Source organism: Cervus canadensis, chromosome 21 (genome assembly GCF_019320065.1).
Source record: "Cervus canadensis isolate Bull #8, Minnesota chromosome 21, ASM1932006v1, whole genome shotgun sequence".
Taxonomy (NCBI): domain Eukaryota; kingdom Metazoa; phylum Chordata; class Mammalia; order Artiodactyla; family Cervidae; genus Cervus; species Cervus canadensis.
Genome location: NC_057406.1, coordinates 19,874,391 through 19,888,713, shown reverse-complemented (window position 1 = coordinate 19,888,713; position 14,323 = coordinate 19,874,391). Strand labels below are relative to the sequence as shown.

Genomic DNA, 14,323 nt, shown 5'->3' with positions numbered 1-14,323 from the left:
TTTCATGAAACATTTCACTCTAGAATACTCAGTTATATTATTTATGATAATGGCTTTTCCTAATTAATTTCTGGAGCAATGGATTATTACCTGAACAAGTCAGATGATACTTAAAGGCTGGTTGTATATAGTTTAGTTAAGTAGGGGTGACTTTATTTCTGTATACCTATTAGAAAATATCCAGTTATAGATTCACATTTCCTCTGTGGTTTTTTGCCAAATTTAGTTAGTTTCATACAACTGTAAGTAGCGGCTTGAGGCTATGTCTGGTCTTCTCATCAACTCTAGGAAGAAAGTGGACGAGATAACTCTTCATTCACCTGCCAACATCTTTGTAAGCTCTTCTTCACACTTGGGATAAATAAATAATCCAAAAGGCTCTAGAATGTCGGATGCTTCAGACTATGAACAACATCCAGGTATCTTTTCTTTTAAAATCTAAATGACCTATGCCATTTTAGTGAAAATACAATTTTGGTTGTTTTTATTTGTTATAAGTGCTGCTTATGATTATTCTAGGAGCATTATAGTTTTAATATTCCCAGATTACCTGAAAGAGTGCTTTTAAATATATTTACAAAATAATTATCTTATTTCTTGACTCTATCCAAAGTCTAATCAGCCAGCTTAAATACTTTTAGGAAAGCTGGATGGGCTGTTGAATGGAAATGTGATTTGAGTATCTTTGATTTTATTTCTACAATATCTGTATTTCTAGGGATCTTTGGAAATAGTAATGGGTCTTAAATTCTAATCTCATTTGTTTTACAAAGTTATAAAGCTATTATATATTTTCTGTGCTATAAGAAAATACAGAGCAGACAGAGGCCATCCCTATTGTGGACGTGGAACCGCCTCTTGCCCTTCCTCCTCCTCCTCCTCCTGAGGATGAATGGCGTCCAATTCCTGAGCACACCAATGTGAACGGTAAAGTAGATATACTAGAGAGTTTACTCATTTATGGTCTTTCTTTGTTATCTTTAGGTACACCTTCCATTTCATGTTTCGCTAATTGTTACTATTTGGACATTTTAAAATTTAGAAAAAATATAGAGATGAAAATGTTTAGAACATATATAGGAATAAAACAAAAGTATATTTTCTGACAGAGAGATTTGAAGTTTTCATATATGAAGGAGCATACTTAAAGATGGAAGAAGTCATGGTCCAAATTTAGAATTGTTTTCTTACATGAAACAGAGAACTTGATCAAGTTTTAAAACTCAGAAAATTTGTAAAAAAGACAAAGAAAGGTAAAACCCTATTACATGATGCCTCTTTTTGACCATAATTAACCAACATCATTTAACAGAAGAGAGTTTCTCAACCTCAGCTCTAAGGACATTTTGGGTTAAATAACTCTTGGTTGTGGGGCATTGGTTAGTGACTGCAAGGTGTTTAGCATCTTTTTTGACACCTATGCACTAGATATCAGTCCTACCTGACCCTCAGTTATCACATCTAGAATGTCTCCAGACATTTAATATTGTCCCCTGGGAGTCAAACTTTCCTCTGGTTGATAATCACACCAGGAAGTAAAGTCGCTCAATCATGTCTAACTCTTTGCGACCCCATAGACTGTAGCCCACCAGGCTCCTCGGTCCATGGGATTTTCCAGGCATGAATACTGGAGTGGGTTGCCATTTCCTTTTCCAGGGGATCTTTCCAATCCAGGGATCGAACCCAGATCTCCCTCATTGTAGGCAGACGCTTTACCATCTGAACTACCAGGGAAGCCCAGGTTATATTATACAGAAAGTTGAATAAATGATTTGGATATTAGTTATGAAAATAGCTATTCCTTTTGATGGCAGCTTTTCATTTTGTTTCAGAAGCACAAAAAAAAAAAAAGAAATACCTTTTTTTACACTAGAATTTATACATTTGTTTTGGAGGGAAATAAACTTACCAACAAAAGACTACTAACAATGATCTCTGAAAGTTTAATTTCTAGAATGTGGGGATGAAGCATATATTTTTGTGAAATTGAATAAATTATAGATATTGTTTCATCTAAAACCAAATATTGTCCATTTAAAACATTCACTAAGATTTATAGTAATTCTTTAGGAATGGGGCTTCCCAGGGGGTGCTAGTGGTAAAGAAACTGCTTGCCAATGCAGGAAACATAAGAGATTCAGGTTCGATCCCTGGGTCAGGAAGATTCCCTGGAGGAGGGATGACAACCCACTCCAGTATTCTTCCCTGCAGAAGGTCATGGACAGAGGAGCCTGATGGGCTACAGTCCATAGAGTCACAAGAAGTCCAACACAACTAAAGTGACTTAGCATGCACACATCAAGGGAATATACTACAAGTCATCAAGTTTTTAAAAAAGAGTTCTATCTTAATAATAGCACGGATTTAATATTGATAAGCATTTCTCTATCTGATTGTATTAATGAGGGTAATGTAGTCTGAACTGAAAGTTTGTGACTAGTATTTAAGGATAATTTTAATAATACTTATATGTAAATTTTTTACCTGCACTGTAAGTCCCCAAAGACATGCTCAGGTTTCATGATTCACTAGGAGAACTCACAGGACCCTATAGAGTTGTAGCTGAGATTTATGACAATGGAAGGATAACAAACATAATCAGCAAAGGGAAAAGGTGCATGAAGTGAAGTGTGGGGAAGACCAGGCTCAACCTTCCTAGAGTCCTCTCCCAGTAGAGTCACACTGGTCACAGGAATTTCCCCAGCCATAATTCGTGACAATGTGTCAAATGTTGACAACCAGGGAAACTCATTAGAGAATCAATGTTCAGAGTTTATTAGGGGGTTAATCCCATAGGTAGCATCTGGCTGGCATGTAACAAAATTCTAGACTTCTTGAAGGAAGTAAAAGCGATATTGTTTGTACAAGCAGAGAAGACAAGGTGAGCCATTCCTGTCAATTAGTGGTTGTGGAAACTACTGAAATCTAGTCCAGACACCAGCCATGGCCAACCTTATAAGCGGGCCTTTGAGGATAGAAATCAGGTCTGCTACATTAATTCTTTTCTGTACATCCTCTAAAATACTTTTTTCCCTCTTATTCAGCCTAATAGTTTATAGTAATTCACACATTGGGTATTATTTTTCATAAAATATACAGCACTTAAACAATACCATTAAAATAATGATATTAATCTTTCAAGTAACAGGAGCTTACTTATCTCTGATTTTTCACTTACTCTGTTTCTTAGCTTCTCGTTTTCCCTCCTCTCTCTATGGAATAATTACTGTGATCCTGGGGATCTTCAGCCTGCTGCTTTTGATGTTGTGTGGATTCTTTGGTTACCAGTGTAAGTCCAATTAATTGGGGAAAAAGAAATAATAGATTGGTTGTCAGATTGTCATGTTTCTTTTAATCATTTCCAGATAACAGTTTTTGGTAAATGTTTTATTGCCATACTGAATGGAGAAAAGGAAAAAAAATGACATAAAACTATTACAACTTTTTACTTTATGAATGAATTTAACCTTGTGAGCTCTCAATAATCACATTTTTCCAAGAAGATTATATTATTGAAATTACTGCAAAAGATATTCATAGTAGTGATTGATTCTGTCTTATTATGAAAACTGCAACCTACTATCAAGCTCAATGAAATTATAACTGTCTTTACTCTGAAAATAAAAAGTAACTTATTTTGCAATTTCTTCATACTTCCCATTTCTCTAGCATCCTAAATTAGATCAACAGAATATTTTAATTAGTGTTAAAATTGTTCACAACTAGTGAAGTATAGTGATTTCACATTGATAACATTAGTTTGAAATTCAGAGTAAAATTTGATTAGTAAGTGAAATTCTACACATTACATCAAGTCATGATGCCAAAAGATTTATTTGAGACTTGACTTTTGTCATTGTCATCTGTTTTAATTCAGCTGAAGCATTGTTCTGTTACTATAAGCATACATTCAATCTTACAAGGAATTTGGATGATATTTTAGATTTAGGTATAGACTTCAAAGATAACAGTGGATAAATGAAAACATATTTAGCTAAATATCTTATTATATTTGTTAAAACATTTATTGGGAACTTTATTAAGGATATACTATAAAAATTAAGCTTTACAGTCTAATACTCTATCATTTCACAACTGAGCATATCTTTTATACTCATCTGGAATTCTTGTTCTAGACTTTCAAAGTGTTCAGGAATCAGAGAGCAAGATGAAGAGCCTTAACCAACGGATTGAGTCTTTCCAAAACAAAGAAAAAATATTTCTTCATGTTAAAAACGTTGTTGACCAAAATAAAGGTAATTTTAGAGCTAGAACAAATTATCTTTACAGAATGCTAGATTGTTTTTCTTGTTGCAGGCATAAAATGGTTGGTTGCATGATACAAAAAGAGTTTATACAGCAGCATGGTAATTTTGATGGCTTCTTGTTTGTTTGTTTTTTAATTCTTCATTGATCTTCTGAAACTGCAGGAATCTCACATTTACCAAATATATCTTCTTGTATTAGTTAACTTGTTCACTCAGCTAAGCATTCACATTTATTCAATGCACACCAGGTGCCAGCCACTTGGCTGGTGATCAATGATAAATACAATATGAATCTTGCCCTTGGGAAGCTTAGAGAAAACATATAAATCAAACATAAGCAAAAGTTTCAAAGTGTGCAGCAGAGGTATGTGCAAGATGTTCAGGGAGCATGAAAATGGAAGAATGCAAATATCTGTAAATCAATGACATTTTCATAGTTTCTAAATGCTTCCTAAGAAGGGGGTGTTTATAATCATAATCATAAGGCTTCTTTTATGCTATTTATTTACCATTTATTTATACTATTAAATTATAATAGAAAAATAGTCTAAATAAGTATTTTACAAAGGCCTTGCATTAAAATCTTAGCTTTTTCCTTTGAGATATTGAACCTATATTGAATAATTAAATGAACAATCTGAGAGTCCATTAATGATTCATCATGTTTTTTAAAAGCCTGGTTTCTTTTTTTTATTGAAATGTGATTAACACATGACTTTGTATAATTTTGAGCTGTACAACCTGTGGTTTTGAAATATTTGTATATCACAATATGGTTACTATAAAAGCATTAGCTTATGCCTTTATTATGACACATAGTTATCATTTCATTTTTTGTGTTGACAATAATTGATACCTATTCATTAAGCAACTTTGAGCTTAAAATACTGTACTGCTGACTATAATCACTACATTGTGTGTTTTAAAAGGCTGATTTCTATTCACCTGATTACTTCAGGCAGAGATGAAGCTAATTAAATAGGGAACGGAACTGGACTAAAATTATTTGTACACTGTGCTACTTGACCATTGTTATTATTATTACTCTTGAAACAGTACAAAATCAGATGAAATGTGTGGTCTTCTCTAATATCAAGTCTCATTGTCTTATATAGAAATCCTTGAGAGGCTCCAAGACCAGAATGAAGAACTAAATGCAAAAGGAGGTAATTTGGAAGTGAAACAATTCTGAGTTGACAATAATTTTTAATAACGACCTCATTCTTTTAAGCAGGGAAGTGTGAATACATGTCTTTGGGAGGTTCTGTGGGCTCTGAGTTATATTTTCTTTCCTAGGAGAAGGGTGTGGATCTCCTCTGAGTCACTGGGTACAGCACAGAGACCATTGCTACCACCAGACCGTGGAAACAGTTTCTTGGTGGAATTGTTCTGATCTTTGTGTCTCTTTGAATGCTACATTTTTAAAGACAGAAAGGAGTAGATTGATGGTGAGATTATATTTCATTCTTTACTTCTGGTATATAAATGTGTAGTAGCCACCAGGGGAAGGAAGGGCTCACAGGCAGCTCTGCAATCAGGGTAAAGGGTGCTCTCCTGCACTTCCACTCATCTTCTCTTGAGCGCTCCACCTTTCTTTCCTAACATACACGCACACATTCATGGCGGAAACATTGCACTTGCTGTTCCCTCTTCCCTATTGGCTCAGAGGGTAAAGAATCTGCCTGCAGCGCAAGAGACCGAGGTTCTATCCCTGGGTCGGGAAGATCCCCTGGAGAAGGGAATGGCAACCCACTCCAGTATTCTTGTCTGGAGAATTCCATGGACAGAGGAACCTGGTAGGTTACGGTCCTTGGGGTCTCAAAGAGTCCGACAAGACTGAGCAACTAACACTTTCACTTCACTCCATGTAATATTCTTCTCTCTGATACAACCATGGTGAACTGCTTCATCTCTTTCAACTGTTAATACACTTGTCACCTTCTTCATGAGACCTGCCCTGACACCGCTACTTAAAATTGCAGTCTGTGTATCAGTGCTCACCCCACCCCTCGACCTCTCCACTTCGCTTGTAGGCATTCTTACCTTGTTTTCATTGTTATAGCACTTGTCACCTTCTTATATATCATATCATTTATAGGTATGTTGTTAACTTCTATATGGCCTACAGCCCCCCAAAGCAGGGATTTTTCTCATTTTTGTTCAGTGATATATCTCAAGCTCTAAGAACAGGCACAGAGTTGAATAAATGGTCAAATAATAAAGTGATTCATATATTGGTGTGGTGTCCTCTTCAATAGAAATTTTTCTGTTACATCATCACTTACTATTTGGCTCAGAAAAAAATAATATTAACCTGGTAAAAGTATTAAAACACAAGCCAAAAATTGTGAAGTAACTATATCAAAAGGAGAAGGAGGTAAGAAAATAGAGCGTGAGACTAAAAATTCTGGCTTCAAAAAATAGGAAGTCATAGGACAAATAAGAGCAGTTGCTTGTCTGGAGAAAGGCATTTAGTGAAGGAGGAATGACTACATATATATATAAAGATATATATTTCGCATCACTTGATTTCTAAAACCAAGTGCATGTATTTGTGCAATAAATTTTAGAAAATGTGTGTAAGTTTAAAAAAGTAGATGAATTAAAATATAGCTAACACGGTGCCCTTTCTTTTTACAACTTAAATATTTCTAAAATACACTGGGGAAATAAAAACCCTTTTCATTACTGGGACTAAGCTAAAAAAACACACAAAAAAGATGATTAGCTTTCTTTTTTTTTTCCTTCTTTGTGTTTAATTCCTGGCTTGAGAAAATGCACAGACACTGAAGAACCCAAATATTTTTTCAATGTTTCATTTATCACTGGGCATATATGTACTGCATTTTTTTATGATTCTTTAGACACAAGTAGATTCTTTTTTTATGATTCTTTAGACAGAGGACAGGGAAGCCTGGCATGCTGCAGTCCATGGGGTTGCAAAGAGTCAGACACAACTGAGTGACTGAACTGAACTGAACTGAGACACAAGTTCTGTATTTTTATGTCTAATGGACTTTTAGTGTTAATAGCTTTGTGCATTCTGTTTCCATGCAGTGTATTCTGAAGTTACTTGCAGTAAACCACACTTGGCTTGGCCTGTCTTATAAGGAAGAGGACAATAAATGGAAGTGGGAGGATGGTTCTCTTCCTTCTTCTGGCCTGTAAGTTTCTGCTACATAATCCAATGCCTTACTCCTTTTCCAATGTCTGGCCCAAAGAGTTTTGAGGAAATAGAGATTATCAGGGACCAAATTTAGTCCTCTTTACTTCTCGCTTTTGTTATTTCCTATTATATTATCAGCAATTTTGTAAATCATTAAGTCATTTAGATATTTTATAATTAGTGTAAGCATATCCTTATTATTAGATGACCTGAATGATTACAATTTAAGATAAGAAATATAATTATGGGAAAGAACATCATAAGTATGAATCTGAGTACCTCTCTGGTATTTTTATTGGGAACAAGTATAGAATTGTCATTTCTCATCCAAATAACTTGGGCCTATTTTTGGTTTTAAAGACATATTTTTCAGTTGTTATTCAGAAACACTGCATTAGACAACTATGTCAGGAAAAAATATTTCAAGCTCTTTCATCACCATGTGCCAATCTTAGAGAATAAGATTGATAATCTTGATAGCCAATTATTTTTACTTTGTTCCATTAGGTTATATTATTCTGATGTTTAGTAAGGCTTTTTTTCTTCTAACTTATAATATCAATACTTTTGACAGTTTTATCCTATTTATCTGTTTATTTCTTTTAAGATTTCTTGTATATTGTTTGTAACTTCTCTTGCAGGCACAGCGTTCCAGTTTTTTCCTTTAATAATTTGTTCTTTATTTGCTTTTATCATATGAACAGATGGTTAATATTTAAATAAAATGAGATTTTTTATTAATTTGAAATTTTTCTTAACACATAAAGGCATGAAGGAGAAAGCTGAGGCAGGTACATGTGTGTTCAAATGTAGATATAATTATATCTGTCTCTCTATGTGTATTTCAATTAGGCAATCAATTGTTAGAGTGCTGCTTAAATTATCCATTTTTTATCACTGGTTTTAATAACATTCATCATACACTAAAATTTAATATTCAAATAATTTTAATCATCATATATGCCCCTTAAATATTTCACAGTTTTTATGAATATTTTGTGTGTAAACATATGTGAATATTTTCCTGAAATTGCTATACTAATTAATCAAATTTTTAATCTATTTTAACTTTTATGGTTGATCATTTTAATTATTGGAATTTTGTGAGTTGAAAGGTTACCTCTACTTCAAACCTTGTACAGTGTTTGGAACATAGAACATTCAATAGATATGCTGAATTAATAAATGAAATAATGTATGAACTATTTTGGCAATTTAATTTTCCCAACACAGTTCAGAATTTCTTTCTAGTTCCTTTGGTATTTTTAAAAGAAATGTACTATGCCTTTAGCAATTCAGTAAATAAGCTTTGCCTTTTTTTTCAGATAGTACTAAACAAACAGTTTTGCTCTAGAGTGGATGAAAAGTCATTTTATTGACATTGAATAAAATATTCTTTATAATCTAGATCTTTAGTAAAGGATTAAATTCAACCAGAATGTTTGGTAGCATCTTCCCACTAGCATTTCTACCAGTCATGATTTTATAAATTGAAGTAAGATGAACGTATCAGAGCAGAGGCAACTGTCCCAGCATAGTACATACACAGCTGATCCTTGAACAATATAGAGCAGGGGTGGGGGTTAGGGGCACCAACTCCTCCATGTAGAAGAAAATCTGCTTAGAAGTTTTAATTGGCCCTTGAAAACTACATGTTAAACTAGCCATGGATACTGCAATACTGTAGTATTTGCTATTGAACAAAATCTTCATATGGTAGAACAGAGTAGTTGAAATCCACGTTGTTCAAGGATCCATAGATGCATACATGCACATGCTCTCTCTCACACACAAATACACACACACACACACACACACACATATATATATATATATATGAGAAGGAAATGACAATCCACTCAAGTATTCTTGCCTAGAGAATCCCGTGGACAGAGGAGCCTAGTGGGCTACCACCTACGGGGTCACACAGAATCAGACGTGACTGAAGCGACTTAGCATGCACGCATGCATAGTGTATATACATGTATGTATGTATATATATATATACTGAATTTTGTTAGTAATTCTGGCTAGCTTTTATATCTAACATATTTACGAGTAAAATATTCCCATTCCAGCTGCAACTGTACATGCATGTGTTTTCTTCTTTTTTAATTAATTAATTAATTGGAGGCTAATTACTTTACAATATTGTGGTTGTGCTGATCTATACTTAAACTTAATTCTGTATCCCAGATCATATGTCCTGTCTTTCCTGCTATTGCCATAATTTTCCCAACTGGACCAGTCTCTTCTTCTTTATACAGGTGTATTGTACATTTTCCCACATATAAAATATTGGGTTGGCCAGTAGTTTGCTCGGATTTTTCCATAAACTGTTAGAGAAAAAAAAGAACAAACATTTTGGACAATAAAGTAAAAGTGAAAGTCGCTCAGTCCTGTCCGACTCTTCGCGACCCCATGGATTGTCCACAGAATTCTCCAGGCCACAATATTGGAGTGGGTTGCCATGCCATTCTTCAGGGGATCTTTCCAACCCAGGGATTGAACCCAGGTCTCCTGCATTGCAGGTGGATTTTTTACCAGCTGAGCCACAAGGGAAGCCCAAGAACACTGGAGTGGGTAGCCTATCCCTTCTGCAGGGGATCTTCCTGACCCAGGAATGGAACCCGGGTCTCCTGCATTGCAGGCAGATTCTTTACCATCTAAGCTATCAGGGAAGCCAACACTTACAAATAATTACCACATTTTGTGAGACTTACTTATCATATGCCTATCTCTTTTTGTATATACCAACGTATGAGTTCTTTGAAAAGAGGGAGAGTAAGTGCCTTTACTCCCCTGAGTTCCCTACAGTGCCAGGTATAATAAATTTCACACCTCATGTTCTAAAGTAATGTTACTTTATTTTAACACAGTGAGTGGCGTCTACCAAAGCCAAGTATGGATTTCCAGGGAAAATGTGTGTATGCAGGCGTGCACACTGTCGGAATAGATAACTGCACCGTGTCTTCCTCATGCCTGTGTGAGAAGCCTATCTGTGCTTAAAACTCAGAAGAAGGAGGTTAAAAGAAAACTGATGAGGTTTGCACATCTCAGTAACATTCCAGATTCACAATCTGCCTGTCTATTCTACTGTCATTTTATGTTATTCATAACTCTTTTTTTTTTTGGCAGAAACTGAAAAATGACTTCATGAAAGAAGAATCTAGTCTAGAGTTAAAGCAAAAATATCAGAGTGGCACAGAAAGCATAGACACTCAGAACCTTTTGATTTTTTGAGAATTATACAAATGAATTAATAAACATATTTGTCATAAATACTTGGTCTTTGGAGTCTTTTTATATTTAAAAATCTACTTATTTATTTTCAATTGTGACCTATGGAAATAAGTCTGTAAAACAACTATAGTGGGTAATATAAGTGATAAAAGGTTTACAACATAGCATACAAAAATGTAAAAAATACAAAGAAATATGAATAATAATAATAAAAGACAGAAAAATTTAAAAAATTAAAACAAATTGCTAAAGTTATGTTTCTCAAAACTGCTTACACTAGTCTTCCTAGCAGATTTTCAATATATCAGTTTCATTTAGCATCTTTAATTTCTTGCTTCTCATCTTAGTGGAAAAGTTAAACTTTCTGCCAAAGGCTATTTTTGAATAGAACCTGGGTCAGTTCTCCCCTAAACCCCACAGTTTCAAGTTGTTATGTCATTAATTCCTCCATTGCCTACATGCAACCACTTCCACTTAAAGAGCATTACTTTCAACCCATAAATATACCCATACATCTCTATCTATTTGTTATATTTATGTCTTCTAATCACTCCTTCTGTAGGTTTCTTTTCACAGTAACTGTACTTGAGCAAAACTTCTACACTGATTATGTACTTTCTCACTTCTCAATCATCTTAGAATGTCATTATTCATCTTCTCTTTTCTCCTCTTTATTGGTACTGCTTTTGTTTGACACTATCTGTTATTCACTCATTCACCCACTTTGAATCTTTTTATGTGTCTCTTTTAGGCAGTAAGTTTAACTCATAAATTCAATTTATTTCAAAATGTTATTTCTGAGATAAAATATTTTATCTCATGCTATTTGATCTATCAATAGAATTTTACTGGGTACTTATTTCATTCTTCTTAACACTTTATCATCATCATCAGCATTGTTATCTTTGGACACAATATTATTTTACTTTTAACAGCTTTTGTTCTTTCTTAGTTTTCTTCTTACTACTCTGATCCCGTGCACTTAGTCTTCTTTATGGATTTTTCATTTGCTTCCTAATGTTGACGCTTGAAGTTTATATAAAGGAATATTCATTTCATTTAGGATAACATATGGTTTATTGTCACAGGTACAGTAGAGAGACTTTTGTTGTAAGAGGTAAAAGACCAGAAAAGAAAGTGAAGTCACTCAGTCGTGTCTGACTCTTTGCGACCCCATGGACTGTAGCCTACTAGCTCCTCCATCCATGGAATTTTCCAGGCAAGGGTACTGGAGTGGGTTGCCATTGCCTTCTCCAGGGGAATCTTCCCAACCCAGGGACTGAACCCAGGTCTCCCACATTGCAGGCAGACGCTTTACCATCTGAGCTACCTGGACTCAAATATTTCTACTGCACTATCAGTATACCTAAGATTCTGCCAGTTATTCTACAAGTCTCAGTTTCCTAATTTACAAGATGGGGATCATAGCTGAAGCTCATAGTTGTTTGAGGATTAGACAGGATCATCTGTTTGAGACATTTAGAAGAATGACAAGAGTGTGTCCAGTAGATGTTAGCTACTATTTCAGATGAGAAGGAAAATTTGAAGTTTCTTATAAACTGTGAAACATTGTAAGATTTAAAGGTATTTTTGTTATAAATAATGATGGCAAATGTAGAAATTATGGTGGTTGAATGCACACTCTTCATACACTTCACATAAACTTTTTAACCTTTTTAAATCTACCTCCCCTTTTTTATATCTTGAACTCCTTCCTCTCCCCTTATTTTTTCATTCAATTACCTACACTCTTTTCTTTGTTTACTGTCTTCCTTTCCTTTTACTTGTTATATTTCAGGTAGAGTTCATTAATTACAAGTGACAGAAACATAATTTAACCTGGTATGGGCAAAAAGGGAGAATTTTTCAAAATATACTTGCTTAGCCCATATTATTGAAGGAAAGTTTGAATAAACAAACCATAAGCAAGGAGATGGAGTAGCTTAGCCACAGAGGAAACGGGAGCTGGAACTTAAACTCTACCAGCATGATCCATGGCTTTTCTCTGCCCGTCTTGGGGTGGGTTTTTAAAAAATTGTTTTCATGAATATAGATGTCTTCCATATAATAGAAAACATGGACAATATCTATTCTCAGGCCCCCTATTTTATAGCTTCTATTATGAGTATTATGAGAAAGCGTCTTCTCATTTATTTTCAACAGAAAAAAAAAATAGTAAATAATGTCACATTAAGGAAAAACTAAGCCCAAAAAACACATCACCTTGGCCATAGCTCTATGTATTGGAGGGTGGTAGGTTCTCAGGAGAAGTGTATGCTGGCTGATAATTGCAAGAAACTCCTATAATTATGCACTAATTTTTCCTGTACAAACAAAAATTACCCCAAGTTAAATACATTCCTTGATAGTCTAGAGATTTTAAGATAAAGTAATAAGGCTGAGCATATATTTAAAACTTACTATGTGTCAAGTGCTAAGTATTTACATGCATTAGTCAATTTTATTCTCAAGATAACCCTATGAAGTAGATTGCAATATTTTATAGAAAAGAGAAATGGTTAACTTTCCAAGGTTGTAGAACAAGTTAGTAACAGGCCTAGAATTTGAATGCAGATATGATTTTTTCTAATTTTTTTTAAATTTTATTACTGGAGTATAATTGCTTTATGGTGTTGTGTTTCTGCTATACAGGAAAGTGAATCAGCTATAGGTATACATATATACACATTGAAGATTGAAGGCAGGAGGAGAAGGGGATGACAGAGGATGAGACAGTTGGATGGCGTCACTGACTAGAAGGACATGAGTTTGAGTAAGCTCTGGGAGTTGGTGATGGACAGGGAGGTCTGGCATTCTGGCATGCTGCAGTCCATGGGGTCGCAAAGAGTCAGACACGACTGAGTGACTAAACTGATACATATACACCCTCCCTTTTGAGCCTTCTCTTTGCCCCTAATCCCACCTCTCTAGGTCACCACAGAGCACCGAGCTGAGCTCCCAAATGCACACATCTTAATGCCACAACTCATGCCCTGAAACACATAGCTATAAATATACATATATATATATATCTTCTCATATACCTACTCAAAGAAGCATTAGCAGAAGCATAGTATATTGATTAAGGGCAGGTGACATTTTGCTGGTAACTTTAGAAAATCCTGAATAATGATTCAGTGTTCAATAAAAACAGTGGTGAACTCAGAAGACTATATGGCTTTTGCAGTTTTGCAGTAGAATAGCAGTGTTAGAATAAGAACAAGTTCTCTGGGGAGTACACGTAAGGGGTGCCACTCAAATTTAAGAATAAATCAGGAGCGGAATCCTAGTGGATTTTATATCTAGAAAAATATGTCGCTATATCCCCCAAATCTCATTTTTTTTTAATATATTATGTCAGGCTTCCAAGGAAATTGTATCTGAGACAGAGATTATTGTGTCAAAGGGGCTCTTAGTGGAAGAGAAAGAAAATAATATTGAACAGAATGAGCTGTGATAAACCTACAACTGAGATGGGGTTCAGTTCACTTCAGTTCAGTCGCTCAGTCGTGTCCAACTTTTTGTGACCCCATGGACTACGGCACACCAGGCCATCCTGTCCAGGAAGGGTTAATTTGTTGCTTACCCAACATCCCTTTTAGTCAGTAGACTTCTAAACCAATATGGTCACAGAAGTGTCTTTATT

At 34.8% G+C, this 14,323-nt stretch overlaps 1 protein-coding gene across 1 annotated transcript; it reads left to right on the top strand.

Annotated features, from left to right (window-relative positions):
* The first annotated feature begins 296 nt into the window (after nucleotides 1-296).
* On the top strand, nucleotides 297-10,713 carry LOC122423753 (killer cell lectin-like receptor 6). The gene is made up of 9 exons (XM_043441103.1): nucleotides 297-419; nucleotides 808-927; nucleotides 3,191-3,289; nucleotides 4,137-4,256; nucleotides 5,384-5,434; nucleotides 5,565-5,716; nucleotides 7,326-7,432; nucleotides 10,314-10,479; nucleotides 10,573-10,713. The coding sequence occupies exons 1-8, from the start codon at nucleotides 386-388 to the stop codon at nucleotides 10,441-10,443; spliced, it is 813 nt and encodes a 270-aa protein (XP_043297038.1). The 5' UTR covers nucleotides 297-385; the 3' UTR covers nucleotides 10,444-10,479; nucleotides 10,573-10,713.
* Nucleotides 10,714-14,323: the final 3,610 nt, after the last annotated feature.